The 25206-nt window shown below is 39.9% G+C and overlaps 2 protein-coding genes across 2 annotated transcripts in view; one reads left to right on the forward strand and one right to left on the reverse strand.

Annotated features, from left to right (window-relative positions):
• Positions 1–25206, reverse strand: part of RELL1 (RELT like 1) — a 45076-nt gene that overhangs the window by 774 nt on the left and 19096 nt on the right. Inside the window, exons 2-6 of the mRNA XM_061584570.1 lie at positions 12759–12986; positions 9769–9840; positions 6222–6279; positions 2678–2926; positions 601–853 (exon numbers count right to left, since the gene is read on the reverse strand). Coding sequence (XP_061440554.1) covers positions 637–853; positions 2678–2926; positions 6222–6279; positions 9769–9840; positions 12759–12986 — 824 coding nt within the window. The 3' untranslated portion in view covers positions 601–636. The remainder of the gene's footprint in view (positions 1–600; positions 854–2677; positions 2927–6221; positions 6280–9768; positions 9841–12758; positions 12987–25206) is intronic.
• LOC133364005 (non-histone chromosomal protein HMG-17-like) lies at positions 4210–4921 on the forward strand. The gene has a single exon (XM_061583940.1). The coding sequence runs from the start codon at positions 4275–4277 to the stop codon at positions 4545–4547; it is 273 nt and encodes a 90-aa protein (XP_061439924.1). The 5' UTR covers positions 4210–4274; the 3' UTR covers positions 4548–4921.

Consider the following 25206-nt stretch of genomic DNA (forward strand, 5'->3'; position numbering starts at 1 on the left):
GTCTGGTAACCCTGATAATCATACAAAGCATCTAAATTCTGCAGTTCAATGCTCACTCTTCCAAGGGATATTATCTATATTTACATCCACAGAGAGAATATAATAAAATTCCTAGAGAAAGGCAGCATATAAAAATTAGCTTTTGGAGTTTACGTAATGAAAGCATTTGTAATATCCATTTTATATACTTGAATTCTATATCTCAAAAATGATCTCATGTTTTTATAACATAAATATACATTATTTAAAAACCTAAGATCCTCCGTGGTGCAGTGTGGTAAGTGGCGGTAACGCAGCCAAAGCTCTGCTCACGGCCAGAGTTCGATTCCAATGGAAGAAGGAAATTGAATCTCCGGTAAAAGGGGTCGAGGTCCGCTCAGCCTTCCATCCATCCGTGGTCGGTAAAATGAGTACCCGACACAAGCTGGGGGGTAAAGAAAGGCCGGGGACGGAACTGGCAATCCCACCCCATATATACGGTCTGCCTAGCAAATGTCGCAAGATGTCACCCTAAGAGTCGGAAACAACTCACACCATAAGTGCGGGGACACCTTTACCTTTTATTTAAAAACCTATATTTAAAATCAGCAACATACTGACCTCTCATTGGACTCCAGAACCTTCTATGCCCAACTGTCATTCCGAACCAGATTTCCCTCTCTCCTCTTGCTTAGCAGGAGTGCAATGTTGTGCGTTTGGTCCCTGTTTTACAGGTGTAACTGGCACCTCTTTGGAGACTTCTTTGACAGGGGTAGCTGGCATTTCACTATTGACACTTTCAACACCACTAACAGACATCAAGTGTTTACGTTCCTTAGAAGCAGATTTGTGTTCCACCTTTGTTACTCTAAATCTGGTAGACAAAATTTAATTATTAACAGGATCCAGCTGTCATTATTAATGTTACTATCCCCTCTCCAAAACAAAGAAAGCTCTACATAAATTTAAGATGTTACAAGTTTTGAAGTGACCAAGTGTCGCTTTCAAAGACATAAAGCAGGTGCTCTTGCTGGGAGCATGAATTCCCAGTGAACAAGAGTGGTCAAACAAGATGTGGAAAAACTTCGCAGCAGACAGAAATTATGCCTACTCTAAACTGACAAATTTCAGAAAAGTGAGTAACTTATGTTGATAAACTACCAAATACTTTTAGAATCTGTCTCTCCAGAGAAGCAATTATCAAACGTTCTACCCACCATGATAATTCTGAATGCAATCCAATTGTGATAACTCTCTAAATCTTATTTCCCCCCTTCTTTTGCACTTTAGACTCACTATTCGCACCACCACAATACCAACAAACATGATACACCTAACAAAGTAGCCTCAAGTTTACAATCACTCAGAAACAAACATGTTAGCTTGTAAGATACCAACAAACACTTCTTTGCCTATTTCCTCTAAAGCAGTTATGAGACTAAGTCTTGAGTCCCCTTCAGTTTGACACTCCGGAATGACAAAGGGTAGAGACACACTTACTGTTCTGTCAGGGCACACAATACTAGTCAAACTCCACCCTTTTTTACTGTAAGTGTGTGCATTTTTTTTTAAAAAAAATGGCTTCAAAGAGATTTTGTATGTTGTCAGCAGATCAACCTGTTCCCCCTCTAGGTGTGGCCAATGGAAATACTTTGCCATAGGTGACTAGTGTGCTCACAGCCGTAGACAGGATGCCTCAGAACCTTCTGCACTATCACATGCCCCTCTGGGGCATCTTTATCATTTCACACAGAGCTCCCCAAGAACACAGTTTGTGTGTATGCTCACCCTTGACAGTATCACAGACAAAGGGAAGTGTATTCCATCTCCTCTGCAGCTTGGATTAGGAGAGCTAGGCCCTCACAGCAAAGAAACTAACCGCTGACACGCAAAAGGGAGATCCTGTCCCTACTTAGTGTTTTAAGTGAAATAAATGTGTACTTATAATATGCTGTCTTTAAATTCTTACTTTAATTTCTAACACTGATTAGCACAAGAAATTTCCTCTAAAGAGATAGAAGTGCCTGGTTCACACTTCACTTTAAATCATAATTAAACTAAACTATACTTTAAATGTGGGGGTGCAGCATGTGAATGTTTTACTCTCCTCCCGCTGCACTGCTGGGAAACAAGCCATGGTTAGGCTTGGCATTATATTCCAACAAAACAAAGCATTAGTAGTCAAGCCAAGAGAACTTTGGTTACCTTCTCATGGTCTGTGTGGAGAGAAACAAACCACGTTCATAATGTTAAGGCAGACTAGGATTTAGCTCCTGGCTGTGCAGTAGCAAAGGAGAAGCAAAGCCCCTGTGATTTCAGTGGCATGAACCAACACCTTGCATGTTTATATCTGAACCACAGTTTAGTTTAACTATAGTTTAAAGTGATGTGCAAATTAGATCAATGTGCGATCCAAAAAGATATAACTTTTCATAAATCCACCACTTAGAAGTGACAAGTGAAATATTTTGTTCATTAGCACTGTTGACAGCTGGTAACTGACAGAACATGTAGAGTCACAAAACCCTTCATTCATCAGGAAAATTCATTTCAGTCTTGTTTATATCACCAGTAAGTTACATCCCACAACTGCAACCAGGCAGATTTATTATACCCTGTATCTGTATTTTAAAGGGAAGTTGGCTGATGACAAAACACATCACAACAGGTTACCTAGAATTAAACTAAATGGACACACCTTCCCACAGACAGCACTGTGACTTCCCCATGCCGGGCTCTTCTTGCTTCTTTAGATTTTTTAGCTGGACTGAACAGATGCCATCTTTTGTGACTGCAGCGGCTACAACCACCTGTTCCTGCAATTCCACCAACTGTATGCAAGTGATGTCCTCTGCAAGTATGTTTGGTCTGAGGACCTCCAGGTGACAAAGGAGACACTGGACTTGTTGGACTGCCTGGAGTAGTTGGACTGCCTGGAGTAGTAGGGCTATTTTTAACGAGTAAAAACACAAACATTACAGGAAAGAAATCGTTAGTAAGTAAAACATCATTTTCTCTCTTGCTGCTCCTTATGTCTGGGATGTTCTCATGGGACATCTATGTGGCATCATTTCTCTCTTCTTTCAAAACCCACCTTTCCCACAAATCCTTTGGCTTAACCCTTTAAGTCTTCACAACTGAAGAAACTAACAATGCATATATAGAGATGCAGTCTTTAAACAAGAGTCACAATGGTTGTGGGATTTTTTGTTTGTTTTCTTTTTGGCAAGATAAGCCTGTCTTCTTCCTTTGCAATGTACAGACAGTCAGAGTGGAGAATTAAATGTTGGTTCATTTGGCAGTCTACTTCATGTGGAAAATCTGCTTTTTATAAGAACGGCTACAGTGCCATATGCATATATTCATTGCCTTTTATAAAAATATCACAACAAAATAAAAAGCATTATTTAAAGAGTTGCAAGGCTATGCCTACAATAGGGGATTTGTGACATCACAGGCACCAGCCAATCTACAATTGGCTTCTCAGCAAACTTGCAATGCCAGTTCTTCCTGAATTTGAACCTGGAAAGAAAACTGTTTGAGAAGTAAGTCTGTTTCCAGAACAACCTCATCACTCAAATGTTTGTGTCCGTACACACCCTAAATCTAAGTATGTGTAACTGAGCATATTCTTCTACCTTGCCTCTTTCTCTTCTCCATGTTGCTTCCTGCTCAGTTGAAGTTTAGATTGTTAAAGTTCCCCAGAAAATGTGTACACATGTAGCCTTTGAAACACATAGGGGTTGCTTGGTCACAGTGCGTTTTTGTACACAGTGGTATGCAACTATACACACCTTCATGCAATAATGTCATCTAAAGCAGTAGCTACTATCTGTGTTGTCTGTACACAGAGGTAGGTGTGTTTTCAAACTCTGCTCAATTAGTATTTATACGGGCCTTTTAAAAAAAATTTTAGCAATCTTTTTAAAGGGGGCTGGAAACTGGTGTGGTTGATATATTGATATTCAGGGATATATATCGGTATATAGAGATGTCTATGTTACTGCTGCACTGCTTCCTATTTTGCCTATTTCATTCATAGACAAGTTAAACTTGGTGAAGGGAAGTGGCACAGCCCTGTTGGAGTGGGGTCGCGAGCGGCATGAGCGAGCCCGACAAACGGAGCCCCCCCTTTCTGTTTCTCTCTTTCCTTCTGTTCTTCCTCCCTGCGCGGCTTCCCCGCCCCCCATTTACAGGCAATCGAGTTTCTCTCCTATAGAGACCGCACTTTTCTATTTCCAGCCGAGCCTCCTTTCACTCTCTCTCTCTCTCTCTTTCTGTTACGTGCTGCAGACATGCCCAAGAGAAAGGCTGAAGGAGATACCAAGGGTGACAAGGCCAAAGCAAAGGATGAGCCACAGCAGAGATCAGCAAGGTTGTCTGCTAAACCTGCTCCTCCAAAGCCAGAACCTAAACCTAAAAAGGCAGCTCCAAAGAAGGGTGAGAAGGTACCTAAAGGGAAGAAGGGGAAAGCTGACGCAGGGAAGGATGGAAACAATCCTGCAGAAAATGGAGATGCCAAAACAGACAAGGCACAGAAAGCTGAAGGTGCTGGGGATGCCAAGTGAATTGTGTGAATTTTTGATAACTGTGTACTTCTGGTGACTGTACAGTTTGAAATACTATTTTTTATCAAGTTTTATAACAATGCAGAAATTTTTGTTTTACCTTTTTTTTAAAAGCTATGTTGTTAGCACACAGAACTCTTTGTTGTTGTGTTTTGGGGGAAGGAGTGGGGACAAATGCCATTGACTCTGTTACTTAGAACCTGGACTTTTAAAAGTCCCGCTTAAATTTTACAAGAGGGGGTCTACATGGACACAAACAAGCGGAATTCCCTGATATTGTTAATCTTTGGTTTCTGAAATGCTTGAGTGATCATTGAAATTCCCCAAAATGCCTGTGTCTGAGAAGAAGGTACATTTAAAACTGTACTTAAACGTCCTCTGTCTGTTCTTTCACATTGTCATTTGCATTGCATTTACCACTCCTTTGAGTGTGGCATAGGGTCTTTTGATACTTGCTCTCATAAATAAAATGCATACCCACAGTGTCAGGCAATCCAGACTTCTGGTGTCAAATACTGAGGGAGGGAGGATGGCTCTCAGATGAGCCACATTTCTTTTTATATTGTGAATCTTCAGATTAAGAATTCTACGGTTTTGTTTTCCTTTAAAAGTCAGGGTAGGCTTGTGAAAAGTTGTCAAACAACATACTAAATGTGAAAGTGTCCACCCTCACTCTAAACTTTCCCTGTTCCAAGTATGAATTAAAAGATTCTTCACTGGGTTTTATATAGTAACTTTACATTTTGGTAGTCCAAGGAGAAGGGGAGTTGGAACTTGTAAAACATTGCCGATTGTAGCCCATGTCCTGCCCGAATACCATTGATTGATTGTTTTATGAAAAAAGTACCTTTAATAAAGCTGGATATTGTTTACTATCTGTGTTGTCTGTACACAGAGGTAGGTGTGTTTTCAAACTCTGCTCAATTAGTATTTATACGGGCCTTTTAAAAAAAAAAATTAGCAATCTTTTTAAAGGGGGCTGGAAACTGGTGTGGTTGATATATTGATATTCACGGATATATATCGGTATACAGAGATGTCTACGTTACTGCTGCACTGATTCCTATTTTGCCTATTTCATTCATAGACAAGTTAAACTTGGTGAAGGGAAGTGGCACAGCCCTGTAACATCAGTAAGTCTGCCCCAATAGGAGGTGACCTGAGAAAGCACTCTCTGTGTACATTCTCAGTACAAAATTGATTAGAACCACTCCAGCAGAATGTGCTTTAGATCAACAGATAGTGTGGGATAAGAAGGACATGGGGATGAAGTCATGTTTACAGCATCCCCAAAAGACAGTTGAATCAAACACTGAATGCACATTATCATGCAGCATGTACATGTTCTTACTCTGTAAGGCACCGTACACATTGCACGCGCACACACACTTGTGTGTATTTGACAGATGTTTTGTAAAACAATACTATTTCCATCTAATGAGGCATGCATGTCATTTCACCCAGTTTTTAAACACACATTCATGAAATTTTAAGAACTTCACAGTCAAGGTACAATTTATTTGGGAAATCCTACATCTGAGAACGTCAAACGAATTGTCTGCTACAATAACCTCAAAAAGGCTTGACATCTAGGTTTTACTGGATAGTGTTATTTGTTTAATGTTTTTTATCCAATTTAGGAAAGAGATAAAGCATAAAATGAAAAGATTTTACCTTTCTGGATCACACACAGAATTATCTGCCACCATAGCCTTCAGTACATCAGCATTAGCTGCAACAATTATATGAGTAAGAAATATTTAACATTTTTGGCAAAATCTCTTTGTACATGGTTAGTTTAACTTGGATATTAAGCAAACTAAAAACAATAAGATAACAAATGACAAGTACCTTTAGTTCTACTCATATCCCAAAAGCAGCTTGAATCCTTGGGAAAATTTATCTGGGGATGCAATCCTATGCTCACTTAATGGGACTTAAAGAGACATAAGCTAGGGTGCAAGTAATACTACAATAAATGAAACATGAAAGCTGTATTACATAGTGTATTTGATGCAGCAACATTGCCTTGGATGCCATGGAGACACCAAAACTGCAAACGCATCACCACTTTTGGCCACATTACAACTCACGTGGCTCAGTTGTGCATCAGTTGCAAACAGCTGGCATTAAAGTGCTTGCCAGATTTGTCTCTAAACTTATAGTTTAAAAAAATAAGTGGGGCCTGCAAGAAAATGTTGCACTATAGAGTGCTCCAGCCATACCCCTTTCCAGTACACTTCATTCAGTTTCCCCTTCTTCAGTTTTACATTCCACCTCTCCAAACTAGCAGGTCAGTATTCTATGCCCACTAAGCATAGTCAGTACTTATTGTGCTATTTTGAAGGTTTTCCCCCTCCTCCCTTCAAGGGTATGTGAAAGTTGGGGGGGGGGTTGTATGGCTGCAAACCTTCTGCAAGCCTGCTGATATCTCCCCTCATGTATGGTTGGTGCAAGGATCCACATTCCTATGAGTTTGCATTAGTATATATGACTTGAACTTTACTCTTCAAAAGTCATTTTTCATTGTGAACTATCTGTACATATGGAAACTTTACAGGAGCACAATGAATTTGCAAAATTAGACTTCATATATAATAGTTCATAAAATCAAAAAGTGAGTAATATGATGCATGGCATGAATGAAAAGTTCTAAATTAAATACCTTCACAACTTTAAAAACCCTTCAGTGCTGTTCAAATGAGTAAAGCTGGGATGGTGAATCTTTTTTAGCCCAAGGGCCACATGTCAAAATGCTGGGCGAGTCGATACAAAAATTGAGTGGGGTCATCCAACCTACCCACCCAAGGCCAGATTATCCATAGTGCAATTGGAGCAGTTGCATGCCTGCAAGAGGACCCAGACTCTGAGCTTTCATTTTTTTAACCAAATCAGCTTAAAGGAAGTTAGGAAGCAAAACGTGCAGCCACATTAGCTAGCCTTGCTTTTCCCACCTTTTCAGCGTTATTAGTCAATGTGTAAATGCAATTATTTCAACCCCAGGATACAGAAATCCCTGGGTCCTAAAGAGCAGCTATTTTCCCCTTCCCTTTCCTAATCTCTGTAGTTTGTCCAAGCCCAGCTGCAGCAGTCTGTCCAGTCAGAGACCACTATGTACATTTGTAATTATCCTGAATGTTTTGATTATCTCTCTCCCACCCCTATCAAAAAAGGCAATCTAATAAATGAGGAGAAAGTTTGTAGGCTTGGAAATAGGAAGTTAAGAGTTTGGCTATGTTTAATCTGAATAAGGTTAGACTTTGCATGTTGAGGTTTGTGTTTGACTTCTTCACAAAGTGACAATGGTGAGAAGTGTGTGGAAAAGTGATGGCTGATTTTTCAAACATTCAAAGCTTTATTATTGATTATGATTTGTCTTACGACTGATCATTGTGAACCACTCCGGAAGCCTTTTTTTGGCTGAACAGTTGGGTAAAAATGCTTTTTCCCCTCTGGCAAGTAGTATAGTATGCAAACTAAATATACTGCTGCTTTAGAACAGTGGAACTTGCTTGGGTTCTTGAAGTAATGAAGTGTGTTTACAGGTTAGTAAAAAAAAGATTCAACAAACCAGAAACAATTTTTTGGAAAAAAATGGGGGGGGGGGGAGTCCTTCGAAATATAAGAGCAACCAGACTAGATTAAACCAAAGGTCCACCTAGTTTAGCATCCTGCTTTCCACAATGGCAGCCAGATGCATCAGGAAACTCATAAGGAGTGTTTGAAGCCAATAACCTTTTCTGTTGTTTGTCTGTTATCCCTGAGCATAATCAGAGGTAGACCACCTCTGAACCTGGAGAAGGAAAAGTGTCCATCAATGGATATTTAGACCAGTTTGCTGTATAGAATCTCCAGGTTCTGAGCCAGTCTATTTGCGAATAAGCTGATGTTATGGAGGCTAACAATAGGAGAGGGCTGTTGGTCACACATTCTGCTTTGTCCTGTCTCTATAACAATCACCAAAAACTATAAACTAATTTATTTTGATCTATGAATAGTGCATTTAAAGTCAACTAGCCTTACTTCTATAGCGGGCACAGGGCTATAGCCTTAATTTCCTTTTTGCTCTACATAGCTCAGAAGAGATTAGAAAGGCACACTGTCTTCCCTTCCTGTTCCCATTTGAGAACTGCCATTTGGGTGGCAGGACTATGACAGATATGGAATTCAAGTGTCTCTCCCCATCTGTATGGGATATGACCCATCTGCTTGGCGCTGGTCACAATGTTTCATTTGGAAACAGGGAGAGCCAAACTGATGTAACTGAAACCCTTTGTTCTTTCCTTTCCACTTGTTCACAACTTTAAAAATTAGTAAGTTAATAGGGTATCCACTGTCTCACTAACATGGCAGATAGGACTGTGACTCACCTGCCAAAAAGACTTGGAGCACAAAGGATAAACATATTCATTGACTACCAGAATCTCTGGCAAAGTGCATTTTAGTGTCAGCTAAAAAAGGTGTGAGGTTGATTAAGGCTGTTTATATGGTTCTACCCTGTCCATTTAATTCTCACAACAATCTTGTAAGGTAGGTTGGGTTGAGAGATGACAACTGGCCGAAGGTCACTCAGGGAACTTCATGGCTAGTGGAGATTTGAACCTTGTCTTCTGGGTCCTAATCCAACACTCTAACCCTATATCACACAACAGTACTTATAGGTTTCAGTTAGATCCCCACATATCCACAATTTCAATTTTTAGGCACCTACTTACAACATTTCTTTTTATTCTGGCCTTTTTTGTGTATAACTGTTTTATTATTGCTGTTTTATTAGTGGCTTTTCAGAATTGTACATCATTCAGATATGGGTATGAATGTGTTGCAGTATACAAATATATCCAATAAAACAAACATTAATTCATTAAGTTTTTAAAAAAACAAAAAAACATGCATTCCTTTATGAGGAAAGGGGGGGCCCTTTTGGGGAACTGCACCAGGGCCTCCAGCCACTTTAATCCGGCCTTGTACCCAAGGAGTAATCTTTATGGGGATGACAGTGTGTGGGAAGAGAAGGTTCACAGAGACTACCCTCCCCATACACACACACAGCAATTAGGCTTGAAAACAGCCTCCCACTGGAGCCAATGGGAGCTTTTAAAAAACAAGCCTAAATGCTGCATAGGAGGCCATGGGCCAAAGGTTCCTCACCCCTGAGGTAAAGGATTAAAAACTTCAGCAGTGAAATTTGTATAGTCATTAAAAAAGCCATACCACATACCTTCATTTTTCATAATGTAGTCGACAATTTGTCCCACAGTGTCACCATTATCATTTGTACTTTCATTCAACTCTGAAAAGAAAGGGAAAGCTTTGAACTGTGAACTGTATATTCTAATAAAGTCTGAAGATACCGGCTCATCGGGAAGCCCGGAGGGTGGTTACTAGATCTAGGGCCTTTTCTGTGGTGGCCCCTGAGTTGTGGAACAGCCTCCCCGAAGAGGTATGCCTGGCGCCTACACTTCTATCTTTCCGGCGCCAGGTAAAGACCTTTTTATGCTCCCAGGCATTTTAATCTTTTAATTTTCTTAATCTTTCTACTTTTAACATGTATCCTTCTTAATTTGTGTTGTATTTCGTTTTTGTTGTGCTTTCTGTTGTTTGTTTGTACATGTTTTTGTGATTTTTTACTATGATATATTGTATTTTATCTTGTTTGTTCATCGCCCTGAGAGCTATTCTGCTAAGGGCGGTATATAAATTGAAATAATAATAATAAATAAGATACCCAGGATAACATGATAAATCTACAAAAATCTTATATGAAGCAAAGATCGTAGCAATTACCTTCATAAATATTAGAAAACATTCTCAAATGGCAGGCTTACAGATAGCATGAATTTCTACATGTAGTTACTAGATACAAAAACAAAACGGGAACAGATGCAGATTGTGTGGAGTTTATACATTTAGTATTCCCCATGCCTCTGCTCTTTTTCCAGATCTTCACCCATGATCATATCCCAAGTTCAAGTTGAAGAGCAGGTTTTCCCAATCTAGGATCTCTGAGAAAGTCACAGCAAGCGTGACTGAGCTAGATAAGCTGAGGAAAGCTGCAGTTTGGCAAAAGTTACTGCCCTTTTATGGAAAGTCTGGCCAATCTAGAGACTTCATGCTGCTTGCCAAATGACAGAAGCCAATGCTGGCCACCTCTTTTCCTTCTGTGTCTGACTACACAAACAATCCCAGGTAGATCAGAGCTTGGAAGTCATTAGCTACAAAACCAAATTGCTTGTAATTTACTACTTATTTGAGGAATGAGTGGATAATATGTTTACATTTTTATTGTAATACAACAAGGAATAATTTTATTACTTTTGAGGAGTAAATGTAATGTTTCCAGCATTATCTTTGGGCATTAGTACGTTGGTTTGTGTGCGTTGTTGTGTGAAACAGCATACATTACGTTGGAGTTAAGTTGAGCAAGAAAACGTCTTCAGAGCATGTTAAGAGTCTTTATTAAGACATTAAGGCCAGAGGCTTAAGAGTAAATACATGTAGAGATTCTTCAGTCACCCCCCCTTCTGGGACATCTCTCTCCATAGATGAACACAAAAGACATCCTCTCAGCTCAGAGGCATAATTCAGAAGAGCAACAACTCACATAGACTCTGTTACAACTTTCCCAGCTGTTATCAGATGGCTACCATAGCAACGGCCCTGGCCGTCCGTTCCCAGACAGGACATAGACATAACTCCCCCTTAACCACAGTTACGTCTTCACACTTGCAGGCTTCATGGAAAACTACTAGAGACAGTAATGCCTACTGGTCACCAGCCCAACATAGTGGGGGGAGGGGAGCAGGGGAAGTCTTCTGCTCCTCTGATTAATGGATGAAAATCATGTGCCTAAAACTGGGCTTCTGTGCAGCATTGCTCTTCCCTCATGCTCTGTGGGTGTTTAGAAGGTGATGAGGGAGAAGATGGAGAACGAGACAGTGGTGGAGTGTAGAAAACAATCGTTTAAAAAATAGACAGTGGTGGAGAAGAATGGAGTGGAGGAGAAAGGAGCCGGAGGACAAGGACATGGATGAAGGAGAATGAGGCAGCAGCAGAATGGAGATAAAGAACCGTGGAGGTGAGAGACGACGTGTGTGTGTGCACGTGTGTGCGCGCGCGTGCGCGTGAGAGAGAGTGTGTGTGTGTGTGTGTGTGTGTGTGTGAGAGAGAGAGAGAGAGAGAGAGAGAGGGAGGGAGGGAGGGAAGGAGGGGGAGAGAGAGAGAGAGAAGTGGCCTCTGCGGTCCTCCCTGGCTATTTTGGGGAAAATGTTTGCTTGGGTGGGTGTGCCTTAGTTGGTGTGAGTGTGTGTGTGGGGGGGTTGCACTTGGTCTGACATGCAAAGAACTGCGTGGTGGTCTCTGCCTACCTTCCCGCCTACCTTACCAGCGAAGAGACCACCACTATCTTATGGATAAAAAGAATTATTCTGTTACCTGTGTGTGTGTGTGTGTGTAACTTAACTGTAATTAACTGTAATTGTAAAACTGTAATTAACTGTAATTGTAAAATAATCAATTCCTTTGAGAAAAAATGTAATTCTAATGGTAATTTATTCCTTTTTGGGGCCACATAACAGTAATTGTAACTTATTCCTTTTTAAAAGTAATTTTCCAAACTCTGAGGTAGATCACAAGATTTGGTCAGAGCTGCAGCCCATCGTGATATGCAACATTTATAAAATGGTACTATCTGACATTTGTAAACTTTACACAACAATCCTATATTTACTCAGAGTAAACGGCAACTACTTTAACTTTCTTTGTTCTAAACTCCAAGTCCACACAACTCATTTTGATAACCATTTCTAGTATGATGGATGTGCCTTTTTGCGGGGGGGGGAGTTATGTGAAGTTAGGTGTAAGGTTTCTGGCCTCCGGTCAGGTTCAGCAATGATATCATTAAATGTTTAGGGAGAATTAGTAAGCTGCACAAATATCACATTATGAAACTCAGAGGCCCTATGTCAAAACCTTGTTAACTTGTTGAATAATATTGCTCTAGTCATCAGAAAAATAAATCAAATGCAATGCCAAGCATAGAGTTGCAACTTTCCAAGGACCGCATGAGTACAGCTTTTACCAGTGGTATGTGGACCACAATCTGAAAACCTCTGGTCTAAGTACTATAAAAAACAATAGAGTCAATATATGCTGTTTCTTTATTCCCATATTAGTACAGAAGCTAGTCTTCTAAAGAGTGTTTGTACCTACCTATCTTCTCACCAAGCTTCTCTTCTTCTTGCTCAGTTTCTGTTGTACAGCGATACCCTTTTTTCTTTAGTATATGGCAGATCAAAATTCCCAGGAGTCCCATGAAGAAGAAGACAGGAATCAGGAAATAAGCAATATATTCAGGGTGCTGACCACCTCCTGAAGTTCCATTTTCAGATTTGTCTGGAACATTTTCTACACCGCGGCTTGCCAAGGTATGAGGGCCCCCTATGGAAACAAGGGGAAAGAAAGGCTACTTAATTAATGAGATTTGTACAGCAACACTAATATTTTACAGCACTTCTTGGTTTAGGTATTTTATGGCACTTCTCAGTCTAGAAAATAAGGTTCTGGGAAACAGAACACCAGATAATCTAATCAGTTTGGTCTCAGCTAGACACTATAGCTAAGTATTTATTTCATTTTGCAAGCGGGTAAAATTGAATACATCAATGAGAAGTAGGCATTCCTCATGTAAATATACAAGCAACCTCACCGATTCACTTCAGACATCACATCATACTAGTTAGACATGATGCATTCTATGTGAAGCTGCCCTTGAGGCCGACTCAGAAGCTGCAGCTAGTGCAAAATGAGGCGGCTTGATTGTTTGTTTATTTATTTTATTTTATTATTAAATTTGTTAGTTGCTCATCTGGCTGGTTGTCCAGCCACTCTGAGCGACGTACACAATAAAATAGAAACATAACAGTTAAAATTTAAAAAACAGTAAAAACTTAATCTGTCTTAAAAGCCTGCCCAAAAAGCCAGGTCTTCAGAGTCCGACGGAAGTTGATCATAGATGGGGCATGGCATAAGTCATATTGTTCAGTAGGGTGGGAACATCATCATATTATGCCACTGCTGAAAGAATTGCTCTGGCTGCCAATCAGTTACAGGACTAGGTTCAAAGTGCTGGAATTGGTGTATAAAGCCCTATATAGCTTGGGACTGGCATACGTGAAATATCACCTCATTCCCTACATACCCAACTGATCACTACATTCTACAGGAAAGGATATCCTGCAGTTACCATCCAGTCAGAAGTTCTGTTCTGCACAATATCAGAATTGAGATTTTAGTGTGGTATCACCAGTACTTTGGAACTCCCTCCCATTGTAAATCAGAAGGTGCTTTCTCTGTTGTCTTTTCAGTGGTTGCTAAAGATGTTCCTCTTTCATCAAAATGCCTTCTACAATCTTTATCCCAGTTGAAATCTGTCTTAGATTTGAATTGATTGGATGAATCTACAGCTGTTAAAGTGTTTTTATGTTTATAATTATTTTTAAAAATTGTTTTATATATGCAAATGTCTTAACTGCTTTATACATGTTATTACATTGTAAATCATTCATGATGCCTAATGGGAACAATTAATAAATGAAATAAGTTGATAATGACAACTAAAGAGGCCAGCAATGGTTTGCAATTGTATCACAAGCAGAATCAAGAAACCATGGATAAACCATAGCTACAGGCATGCCCAAGAGCTGGTATAGCACAGTGAGGAGGAGAGCCTGGCTGGGAGTCCAGAGTCTGTGAGTTCAAATCCCCACTTGTGTCTCCTGGGTGTCAAGGGCCAGCTAAAGATCACCCCCACAGTGAGTGGCTCACGGGTTACATGAACTGCCACCTGTGCAGCCACGGGCAAGCTGCATAATCCCAAGGAGCCCAGTTGCCCCCCAGCCGGCAGTTGCGGACAAGGAAGGGGCTTACTTGTGCAGCTGCGGCAGGTTGAGCAGGCCCTAGCCAGCTGGGGAGGCCTAGCCTCAGGAGGCAATGGTAAACCCCCTCTGAATACCGCTTACCATGAAAACCCTATTCATAGAGTAGCCATAAGTCGGCATCGACTTGAAGGCAGTCCACTTCCATCTACACAGTCATGAATTCACCTCCAAAAGATACTACCATCATGCAAACAGCGGGTGAAATTAATAAAGCCAAGAGCTGAGAAGAGTTAAAATAAAAGCATACAAGTAATTCTAAGATTTGTCTGTTGGAAGCTCAAGCTCTAGCCTGGATTCTAAAATATGAGCATGCATCGAGTCTTTAGGTACTTCAGAAATGTCCAACATGCGGTATGCAAGATTTCAAGTTATATCAGCAGAATATATTTTGTAAGGTAAGAGAAAATGTGGGATGTGTATTTTTAAGTAGAACTAGAATCGTTCACACCTTCTTTGAAGCCTTCAACTCAAAGAAGTAAAGACTTAGCTGTAGCCCTTTCTACTTTACTTCTGCTGTTCCTTTAACTTCCAATACCCTAATATTTAATAGTTCCTCACAAAACAATATCAGCAAAGGCCCACATTTACATAGAGCTTTGAATGCTGAACCCAGCCCAGTGTGTGTGTATGTGTGCGTGTCCTAATTTTTTTAAGTTTGCAGGTGGACAGCAATTCAGATGGCATGCCTTCATCTGCAATAACCCTTGCCCTTGTGGAGTAAGCACTATAACAAATACTTAACATTTGTAAAGCACTTTCAAGTGTTCAAAAAGCTTCACATTCATTATCTAGTTGTTATCCACACAACCACACTGCAAAGATGAATCAGTATCATTACACCCAAAGTTTAGAGTGAAAAGCAAAGGCAAATGAGGACTAATACACACTTCTACAAGACATTCTTGCACGAACACAGCATATAAGCTATGTCACTAATGTGACAGTTATGTTGGGAACAGATTCAGCACTTTTTAATAGAGGGTAAATAGGCTTGTGTGAACAACCACAATGCTAAACTTTTTTTTTGTCATTATCCCACCTTTTGGTCCCCAATGTGGCTTCCAGATTTAAACACAAAAATATAATAAAATCAATATGATAAACACAAATATGTCAATTAAAGTATTAAAACAGCAGCAAGGGGGACATAAAATAACTGGGTCACTTTTAAAGTATTTTGCCACAGCAGAAGGTTAAACCAGATCAAAGGCAACAGAATAATTTTTAGAAATATTTGTTACCCTAGTAATACTCAAGAGAGGTGGCCAGCCAAACTTCTTTTGGAAGAAAGTCCACATCCCCAACCACATCTCCAAAAGAGGCAGAACATGGACTAGAGCTCCAGGTGCTGAATGCTATGAGCAACCAGGTTCGTGTGGCCCTTCAATAGTCTGGCTTAAAGAAATTTAGCACTTCATAGGTAATAACTGATATTTTGAATTCTTTCCAGGAATGAAAGAGAATCCAATGGAAATGAGGGGGAAACCTAGTGTAATATGTTCCCAGAAGCAACTGCCAGAAACCAGCGGTAGTTTCTGAAAACTCTTCAAGGGCAGCCCCATATAGATCTCACCAGGGAAAGGAGGACAGTGGCCAGGTCTGCCTGATCTAGGAAAAGGTGCAATTGGAGCATAACCCAGAGTACTCCTGGCCACAGCTACAACCTGGTCTTCCAGGTTCAGAAGTCTGCTGCAACTTCTTGGGAAAGGTTTCAATTGATGTGGCCTGATGATGTAGACAAGGTGCTTGCAACAATGCAGCCAGTAACGTGCCCTCTAAACCCTTTCCCTTCTTGGGGGTTTGACCGAGCAGATCCAGGGTGTGATCAACGCATCGTTGCGGGAGGAAGTGGTTCCAGCCACCCTGAAAGAGGCTGTGATTCAACCACTCCTGAAGAAGCCCACCCTGGACCCATTGGTTTGCAACAACTACCGCCCGGTTGCAAATACCCCCTTCTTAGGAAAGGTGATTGAGAGAGTTGTGGCGCAGGTATTGGAGGCAATGTTTTACAGTGGTTCTGATCCTATCTCCAGGAGTGTTTTCACAGAATAGCATCGGGCGTATTTCAGCCCCCTGGCAGTTGTCCTGTGGGGTGCCGCAGGGTACATCTTGTCCCCCAATGCTGTTTCACATCTATATGAAGCCCTTGGGAGCGGTCACCAGGAGATTTGGGGCAAGGTGCCAGCAGTATGCTGATGATACCCAGCCCTATTTCTCTGTAACATTTGAATCAGGAGAGGCCTTGCAAGCCCTGGACCGGTGCCTAGACTCTGTGGTGGGCTGGTTGAAGGCCAATAAACTGACTCTTAATCCTAGCAAGACCGAGATGCCGTGGGTTGGTGGTTCCCGAGTTCGGATAATTGCTCAGTTGCCTGATTTGGATGGGGTTGTACTCCCTCTGAAAGAACATGTCTGTAGTCTGGGGGTGCTCCTGGATCCATCTTTGTCACTAGAGGGCCAGGTGTCCTCTGTGGCAAGGAGTGCCTTTCACCAGCTTCAGATGGTAAGATAGCTGTGGCCGTTTCAGGACAGGGATAGTCTGACCACTGTTGTCCATGCACTGGTAACCTCCAAGCTGGATTATTGTAATGCACTCTACATGGGGCTACCCTTGAGGTTGGTCCAGAAGCTGCAGCTGGTGCAAAATTCAGCAGCGAGACTGCTCACGAGAGCAGGTTATCACCAACATGTCACTCCACTACTGAAAGAATAGCACTGGCTACCTATTAGCTCCCGGACTAAGTTCAAGGTTCTAGTTTTGATGTATAAAGCCCTATATAGCTCGGGACCAGGATACCTGAAAGACCATCTTATTCCTTATATACCCAGTCAATCACTGTGCTCTGTAGGTGAGGGCCTCCTGCAGATATCATCTTATCAGGTCTGTTCCGCACAACATAGGAAGCAGACCTTTAGTGTAGTGGCGCCTACCCTTTGGCATTCCCTCTGCTTAAATATTAGACAGGCACCATCTCTGTTGTCTTCTCAGCACCTACTGAAGACTCTTCTCTTTCAACAAGCCTTTAAATAAAGACCTTATCCCAGTCTGCATCTGTGCTGGAATTGCTTTTTAATATATTTTTAAACCTTCTGTTTAAAAATGTTTTTAATGCTTTTTTAAAAATGTTTTTAAAGATGTTTTGTTTTAATATGTTTTTAATGGTTTTTTGTATTTTAATATATTTTGATGTCTGTTTTTGTGATGTCTTAAAGTGTTTTTAGTGCTTTTGTTTGCCACCCTGGGCTCCTACTGGGAGAAATGGCGGGATATAAATCAAATAAATAAACAAACAATAAGTGCACCCAAACTGTAGGGTGGAGTAGGACCCCATCCGACAGAGACTGTAATGCATGATTCAGGAAAGTCACCTACTTCTGTCTTCATAAAATATGAATCAAATATACACTAAATTGTATCAGATAACTTAATGTTTATTCATAGTTTAAATGCAAGTTAGAACAAGATGGTTCTTATGCAGCTGCATAAGAGCACAGCAACCCCACCCACAACTCCACCTATTATTATACAGCCATGAGAGTGGCTGTATACTATAGCCAGTATGGATTTTTCACATTTCACAATGTTAAATTGAAAATATCCCCCTCATACCATTCTGATGCTTCCCATAAACTCATTTCAAAACAAAACCTTACAAAACTTATAGTCCTGAACTCACAAACATTGCTTAATAATCCTCTAAATGTTCATGGCGATACACAAGCCAGTCAGAGAGAATTGAAAGTTCAAAGTGTAAAACAAGAGAGAGAGAAATCAGATCCCTTGTGACTTTTTTCTGTCAGAATTCTCATAATTTGTTGAAATTAATTAAAAATCAGCCATGTTCACAGAGTACCTATAATCTTATTACTGACCTTGCCCCATACTCTGACCTTCATCTTCTGCAGTTTAGAAGTTAAAACAATGCATGGCTGATTTTTAATTAATTTAAGAAATTTAGCATTGAAGTTAATGATAAGCCCGGGCATGCTCAGTAAGAACCAACTGTCAGTGTTCTAAAAGCCACACTCATAGCTGCTGGCCTTGCCAAATCAGGGGGCCACACCCACAACACACCTTTATTTCACTTTAGACAGTGATGGCTTCCCCCAAAGAATCCTGGGAAGTGTAGTTTGTGAAAGGTGCTGAGAGGTGCTGAGACTCCTATTCCCCTGACAGAGCACCAGTGGCCAGAGTAGTTTAACAGTCAGCCACTCTGAATGTCTGTGAGGGGAAGAGGGCATCTCCTAGCAACTCTCAGCACCCTTCACTAACTACACTTCTCAGGATTCTTTCAGAGAAGCCATGACTGTCTAAAGTGGAATAAAGGTCTGGTATGGATGTGGCCAGGGACAACTTTGGTTTAAATTTGGGTGGGAGACTACATGTGCCTGATATAGAATAAAAAGGTGGGGGGAACCCTGAAAAACAATTATACTCTTCAGAATGTTTTCCTTTTGGAAAGGAAAGGGGCTTCCCCTCAGCCCAGTTCCCACCTACCCAATCTCCTCCCCTCTCCCTCCCCTTCCTGCCCTCTTCTTCCCCCTGCCCCTCCCCCAGGTCAGTTTCACCTGTCCTAAGCATGATTGCACAGGAGTAAATCCTACTGAACTCAAAAAGCATGGAATGATGAAACCTGCCTCCTCCCTCCTATCCCCTCCCTCTTGCCCCTTTCCTCCACCTTCCTTCACCCCCTTCCCTCCCCATCCCCTTCCAATCCCCTCCTTCCCATCCTCCCTATTGTCAGTATTACCTATCCTAAGCATGACTGCACAAGAGTAAATCCCACTGAACTCAATAAGCATGAAAATGATCAAGGCTGCCCTCCCCTCCTCCTCCCTCCCATCACCTCCCTTTTGCCACTTTCCTCCCCCTTTCCAATCCCCTACCCCCTCCCATTCCAATCCCCTGCTCCCCTCTGCCCCCTTCCCTCTTCTCCCCCTTCCCCTCCTCCATGGTCAGTTTTACCTATCCTAACCATGATTGCATGGGAGTAAACCCATTGAACTCAATAAGATGCAAATGATCAGATCTGCCTTTCCCCTCTTCTCTCTCTTCCTTTCTTCCTCCCCTCCCTTCCCTTCCCCTCCCCTCTTCCTCCTCCTCCCCTGCCCACTCCAGACCTCCCCCATAGGCAAAAAAAACCTTTAAACTTTAAAAAGCAGGGAAATTGGGCAGCTATAGTGAATACACCAAGGGAGCAGGAGACCTGACCTCCTCTCTGAGATATTGGACTGCCCTACAAATTTGTCAAAATGCAAACACAATTTGGGGTGGTCTTTCACAGTCCAATCCACTTCCTGTATAGCTTGGAAGAATTTGTTAACATGTCCCTCTGAGCATATGGTAAGTGGTGGTAACACCTGCAACCAGCCCAAATAACAGAAACAAGCCATGTGCTGTGCTGGTCATGTTTTAGCAGGAAGGAAGGAACAATAGTAAAACAGTTGATATAGTTCAGATAGTCACTTTAAATGTTTGATTTACTTTGCAATTTTAGTGAAGTTTCCTAGAGTAAATCATTTCCTTTTGCTTGTTTCTATGAATATGTGAAACGCAGCAACACTTTGCAACACTAAAAAAATTACAAGAACAACTGTGGAATAATAACACTGACTATTCTGCAGAATAATTTCCAATGGATATGAGGAGTGTCTCAGTTTGCACAAGATAAAACAGAGGGAGGTGAACTACATTCTAGCAAATTTCTAGGTGTGCTCTATGTTTTTAATTGACCATACCCATCTCGCCTTACATGGAGTAGTTTAAGCATAGCAGGTTGAAAACATGCATCTTAGGCAGGCTAAGTTTGTTTTTTTTCAACAGCTAGAGTCATTGCTGAAGTAGTAACATATTGTAATCAGTCTGATTTTACATCAAACTGCAGTTTCAGACTCAACTGTTAATGCACCCAAAATAGAAATAGAACATAACCTCCAGTTTGAAACACAAAAGGCTGTCTTCACCATCATATGACATTGACCAATAAAAAGGCTTTCAAATTAATAAAAATAAAATTTACACAGATTTCTAGGATGAATAATGAGAGCAAGGTAATTTTCTAGGTTAGATTCTCTGTAGAAACACTAGTAACACAGGAAAGAAGCAAAGTAAGAAGAACACCAGCAAACATACAAAAATATAATTCTCCATCTTAGGAGATGGCAGGTGTTGCCACCACTCACCATATGTTTAGGGGCACATGTTACCAAATTCTTCCAAGCTACACAGCAAGTGGATTGGACTATGAAAGACCAACCCAATTGTGTTTGCATTTTTACAGATTTGTAGGGCAGTACAATATATCAGAGAGGAGGTCAGGTCTCCTGCTCCCCTGGTGCATTCACTATAGCTGCCCAATTTCCCTGTTTTCTAAAGTTTGATAGAAATATCTGTCGACTATAAGTACGTTCTTAAACCGTAAGGTTTTTTGCCTATTAGTGAATAACATTTAAGAAGGATAATATATACGTGCATGCATGCATAATACACACTAAGTTTCTGCTACAATTTAGGCCTACAATTTTAAATCAAATCTTGCAATACTAAGCTGATTTGTAGCAGGACAGGTCCCCCCCCCGTTACTTTTAAAACTTGTTAGTCCATTCCTTTCATTTATTCATATGGGTGTTTGGGCAGATTATCTAGATGAGCATTTTTATTCACAAAGCTGCAATAATTTTCATACTGTCATTATGCAGACTTGGCTTCAGGAGTTTGGGGGCGTTTGGGCAAGATACCAACAATGGGCCCTTTCAGCAGCAATGTGATGCAGAGGATGAGTAAGCAAATGGAGCAACCCATAGTCCTTGTGTAAACAAGTGAGGTCACATTCCAAATACTTCCCCCCCAAGGTTTCATCTTCCAATAGTCAGTTGAATAATGAAATGATGTGATCTTATGAAAGTTGCTCAAGAGATGTGCCTCCTCTTTCTTTACTTTATGGTACACATTAATCATGAAGAAACCTCTATATAACCACCACTCAAAATCACTAAGTCCCCAAATCCTTAGGCATGAAAAAATGGGGTGTGGGGAGAATAATTCACCCGTCATCCTATCTTTACGTACAATATAACTGACTTAGAAAAGCAGGAGTGGTAACCAAACCATCAATGGTAAACCACAAACAAACCTTGCTTACAGCTCATGGTTCGTTTTGAGCAAAACAAACCATGAGCCCTGGTTCTGACATAACACTAAGGGTTTATCTGCATGGCGGTTTACTGAGTGTTTGCTACTACTAGCAATGTACTAACTGCATCATTCACATGATGCTATTGGCAAACAGAAGCTATCACGCAGTTTTCCCCCTGTAAATACGTACTAACCCAATCCGCTGATAATAGGAAAAGTAGAGAACAATACAACTCCACTCCACTTGTGGTTGCAGACACTTTCCTTCGATGTTTTTAGGTGGGTGTGTCAATTGTTACTTTTTCATACAACCCTTTCCACACCCACTATTGTCCTTCCTTCTTTTGTTTTGTTTTCTGCAGGTAGATAAGCAATGTCTGGCTGCTCTCCTCAGTTCTGCTGGCCTTTTTAATGTTGCTGCAAACAGCCACAGGGGACAGACTACTGACAGTGTTCTACAGCTGTTTATTTCAACAAGTAGCCCCACTTCTTGGCAGATGAACGGTGCCTTTATTTTTATTTTCCCCCTAACTTGTGCACAAAAATGTAAAACTGCTCAAAGATTTATAATTTCAGCTGTATCCTAGAAATCATAGGAAGTGAAAATAAAGATAATAGCACTTCTGCTTTTTTTAAATGAACCTACTGCAGCTGGTAGAATGAACTGAGTATGCTTGGTTCCCTAGCAACCAGAGGGAGTGGAAATGTAAAATAATTAGAGGGTGTTGTCATTAGGAAACTGCATGATTGATTCTTTGTAAAGGTAGGACTGCTGGTATGAATTAAAAAGTCCGTATTTTTAGCTAGCATTGCGCACTTGCTGCAGACGGTGCAAATAGAAAGCAGAGGTAAAATCAGTGTCTTTAGTACGAAGTAATGCTACCATGTGGATAAGCCCTAAGTCAAATCATGCCTTAGGTGTGGGGTAGGAGCCTAGCGGCACAGTTTTCTAACTGCAGACAGCATGCTTGCTCATTCACATTAAGCTGTGGTTTAGGTTACTTAGCATTACATGTGAACCAGGCTTTTCTCTAGTTATAATTTATTTAATTTAGTTTTTAAGTTTGCTGTAACTGATTTTAGATTCCTTATTTTTTATATATATGTTTTTGTGGTATTATATTATGGAATTCTATTGTATATATTTGTATTTTTGTTGTACACCGCCCAGAGAGCTATGCTAGTGGGGCGGTATAAAAATTTAACAAATAAATTTAACAAATAAATAAATAACTGAGCCATAGTGGCCCTAACTTCTCATATTACATTTTAGCAGATGTCTTCTGCCTTCTTCATTCTAACTTTGGGAGTAAGTCACTAGTATGAATATGAACTGCTCTAGACTTCCCCAATCAGGTGCCCTTCAGATCTTTCAAAGTACAATTCCCATCAGCCCCAACCACCATGACCAATGGTCAGGGGCTATGAGAATTGTACTCCAAAACATCTGTAGCGCACCAAGTTGGGGAAGACTGAATTAGGGGATTAGCAATTAGGGCAAGCCAGGCTTTGTAAATGCTTGAGAAGTTGCCCGAGATTCATATTCAGAAGAAAGATTCCAAATATTTGATTTGTAAAAATTTGGGTGAAGAATTTATTTCAGCTGGACCAAAAAAAAAAAATGGAGTTGTTCTTTATATTAACCCACAATTGCTTCCTAAATTGGTTTTACTGGATGATAGTGGTAGATTTGTGGGGGTTGAAATTACTTTACAAGGTACAAACATTTTGATAGTGGGTATTTATGCCCCCAATGAAGATAAAACAAGGTTTTATACAGGACTTATGGAAAAATTGTCAGAGTTTTCATATGAGCATTGGTGTGTCATGGGCGACTGGAATGGGGTAATTTCACCAAAAACCGATAGGCTTTCTGAAAAAAATATTAAAGAGACACAAGGTAAATTACCGAAGATTTGTTTTGAACTCATGGAACATTTAGAATTGGTGGATACCTGGAGATATATAAATGATAACGCAAAGGAATTTACTTATTTTTCAGAAAGACATAAAACATTTTCGAGGATTGATATGATTTGGATGTCTAAAACCTTAGCGAAGGATATTTTTAAAATGGATATATTACCAAAAACTTTTTCGGACCATAATCCTGTGATATTAACTTTAAAAAAAAAAAATCTTGGATTTAGATGGAGACTAAATGAATCTTTATTACAGAATGACAAAGTAGTACAAGAATGTAAGAAGAAATTAAAAGAGTTCTTTGAATATAATTTACATAAAGGAACAAGTGAAAATATTGTTTGGGATACAAGTAAGGCATTTATGAGGGGATACTTTATTAAATGTAACTCTGAATTAAAAAAAAAGAAACAACAGAAAATGCAATTAATTTTGGAAGAAATAAAACAAAAAGAGGAAGAATTGAAAAAGAATCCAGCTAAAGTTTCTATTGTAAATCAAATTAAAATGTTACAGAAGCAAGTATCAATGTTGACAGTCAGAGAAATTGAAAGGAAATTAAATTTTGCTAAACAAAGGACTTTTGAATTTGCAAATAAACCTGGGAAATGGTTAGCATACAAATTAAGAAAAGAACGTCAAAAAAATATTATTTTAAAGATACAAGAAGGAGATGAGATGCTGACAGATAATGTAAAAATTAAAAAGATTTTTCATCAATATTACTCAACATTGTACAAGTGTCAAGAAATTCCATCTGAAAAAATAGAAGAGTATTTATCTAAACAGAATCTACCTAAAATTACAGATTTTCAGAGACAAGTTATTAATGGCCCTATTACGTCAAGAGAGATATCTGAAGCTATAAATAAAATTAAATCAGGAAAGGCGCCAGGACCAGATGGGTTATCTGCAATGTATTATAAATGTTTGCAGGAAGAACTCTTGCTACCTTTACAGTCTACAATGAATTCTATTTTGCAAGAGGGAAAGATACCGGATAGTTGGAAAAATGCTAATATAACATTAATACCTAAAGAGGACCAAGATTTAACTAAAACAAAAAATTATCGGCCAATATCTCTATTGAATAATGACTATAAAATTTTTACAATGATCTTGGCTGAAAGACTGAAAATAATATTGCAACAATTTATTCAGGAAGATCAATCAGGGTTTCTACCTAAAAGACAACTACGTGACAATGTCAGGAATGTCTTGAATGTGTTGGAATATTTAGAACAACGAAATGATAAACAAGCAGCTTTGATTTTTTTAGATGCTGAAAAGGCATTTGATAATTTGAATTGGAAATTTATGTTCCAGGTTTTGGAGCAAATGGATTTTGGAGACAACTTTATAAAATGGATTAGATCGATTTATACATCACAGAAGGCCCAGATAATTGTTAATGGAGATTTAACGGATTCATGTGAAATACAAAAGGGTACAAGACAGGGATGTCCATTATCTCCCCTTTTATTTATTCTGGTTTTAGAAGTGCTGCTTAGAGATATAAGGCAAGATAAAAGGATTTCGGGATTAAAAATAAAAAAAGAAGAATATAAATTGAGAGCATTTGCTGATGATTTGATAATTGTATTAGAAAACCCTTTGGAAGGAATTCATATATTGATGGACAAATTAAAAGAATTTGGACTGC

This window comes from Rhineura floridana, chromosome 9 (assembly GCF_030035675.1).
Source record: "Rhineura floridana isolate rRhiFlo1 chromosome 9, rRhiFlo1.hap2, whole genome shotgun sequence".
Taxonomy (NCBI): domain Eukaryota; kingdom Metazoa; phylum Chordata; class Lepidosauria; order Squamata; family Rhineuridae; genus Rhineura; species Rhineura floridana.

Excerpts from the sequence above, each read along its gene's own strand:
- LOC133364005 (XM_061583940.1), top strand. The coding sequence starts at position 4,275 with ATGCCCAAGAGAAAGGCTGAAGGAGATACCAAGGGTGACAAGGCCAAA.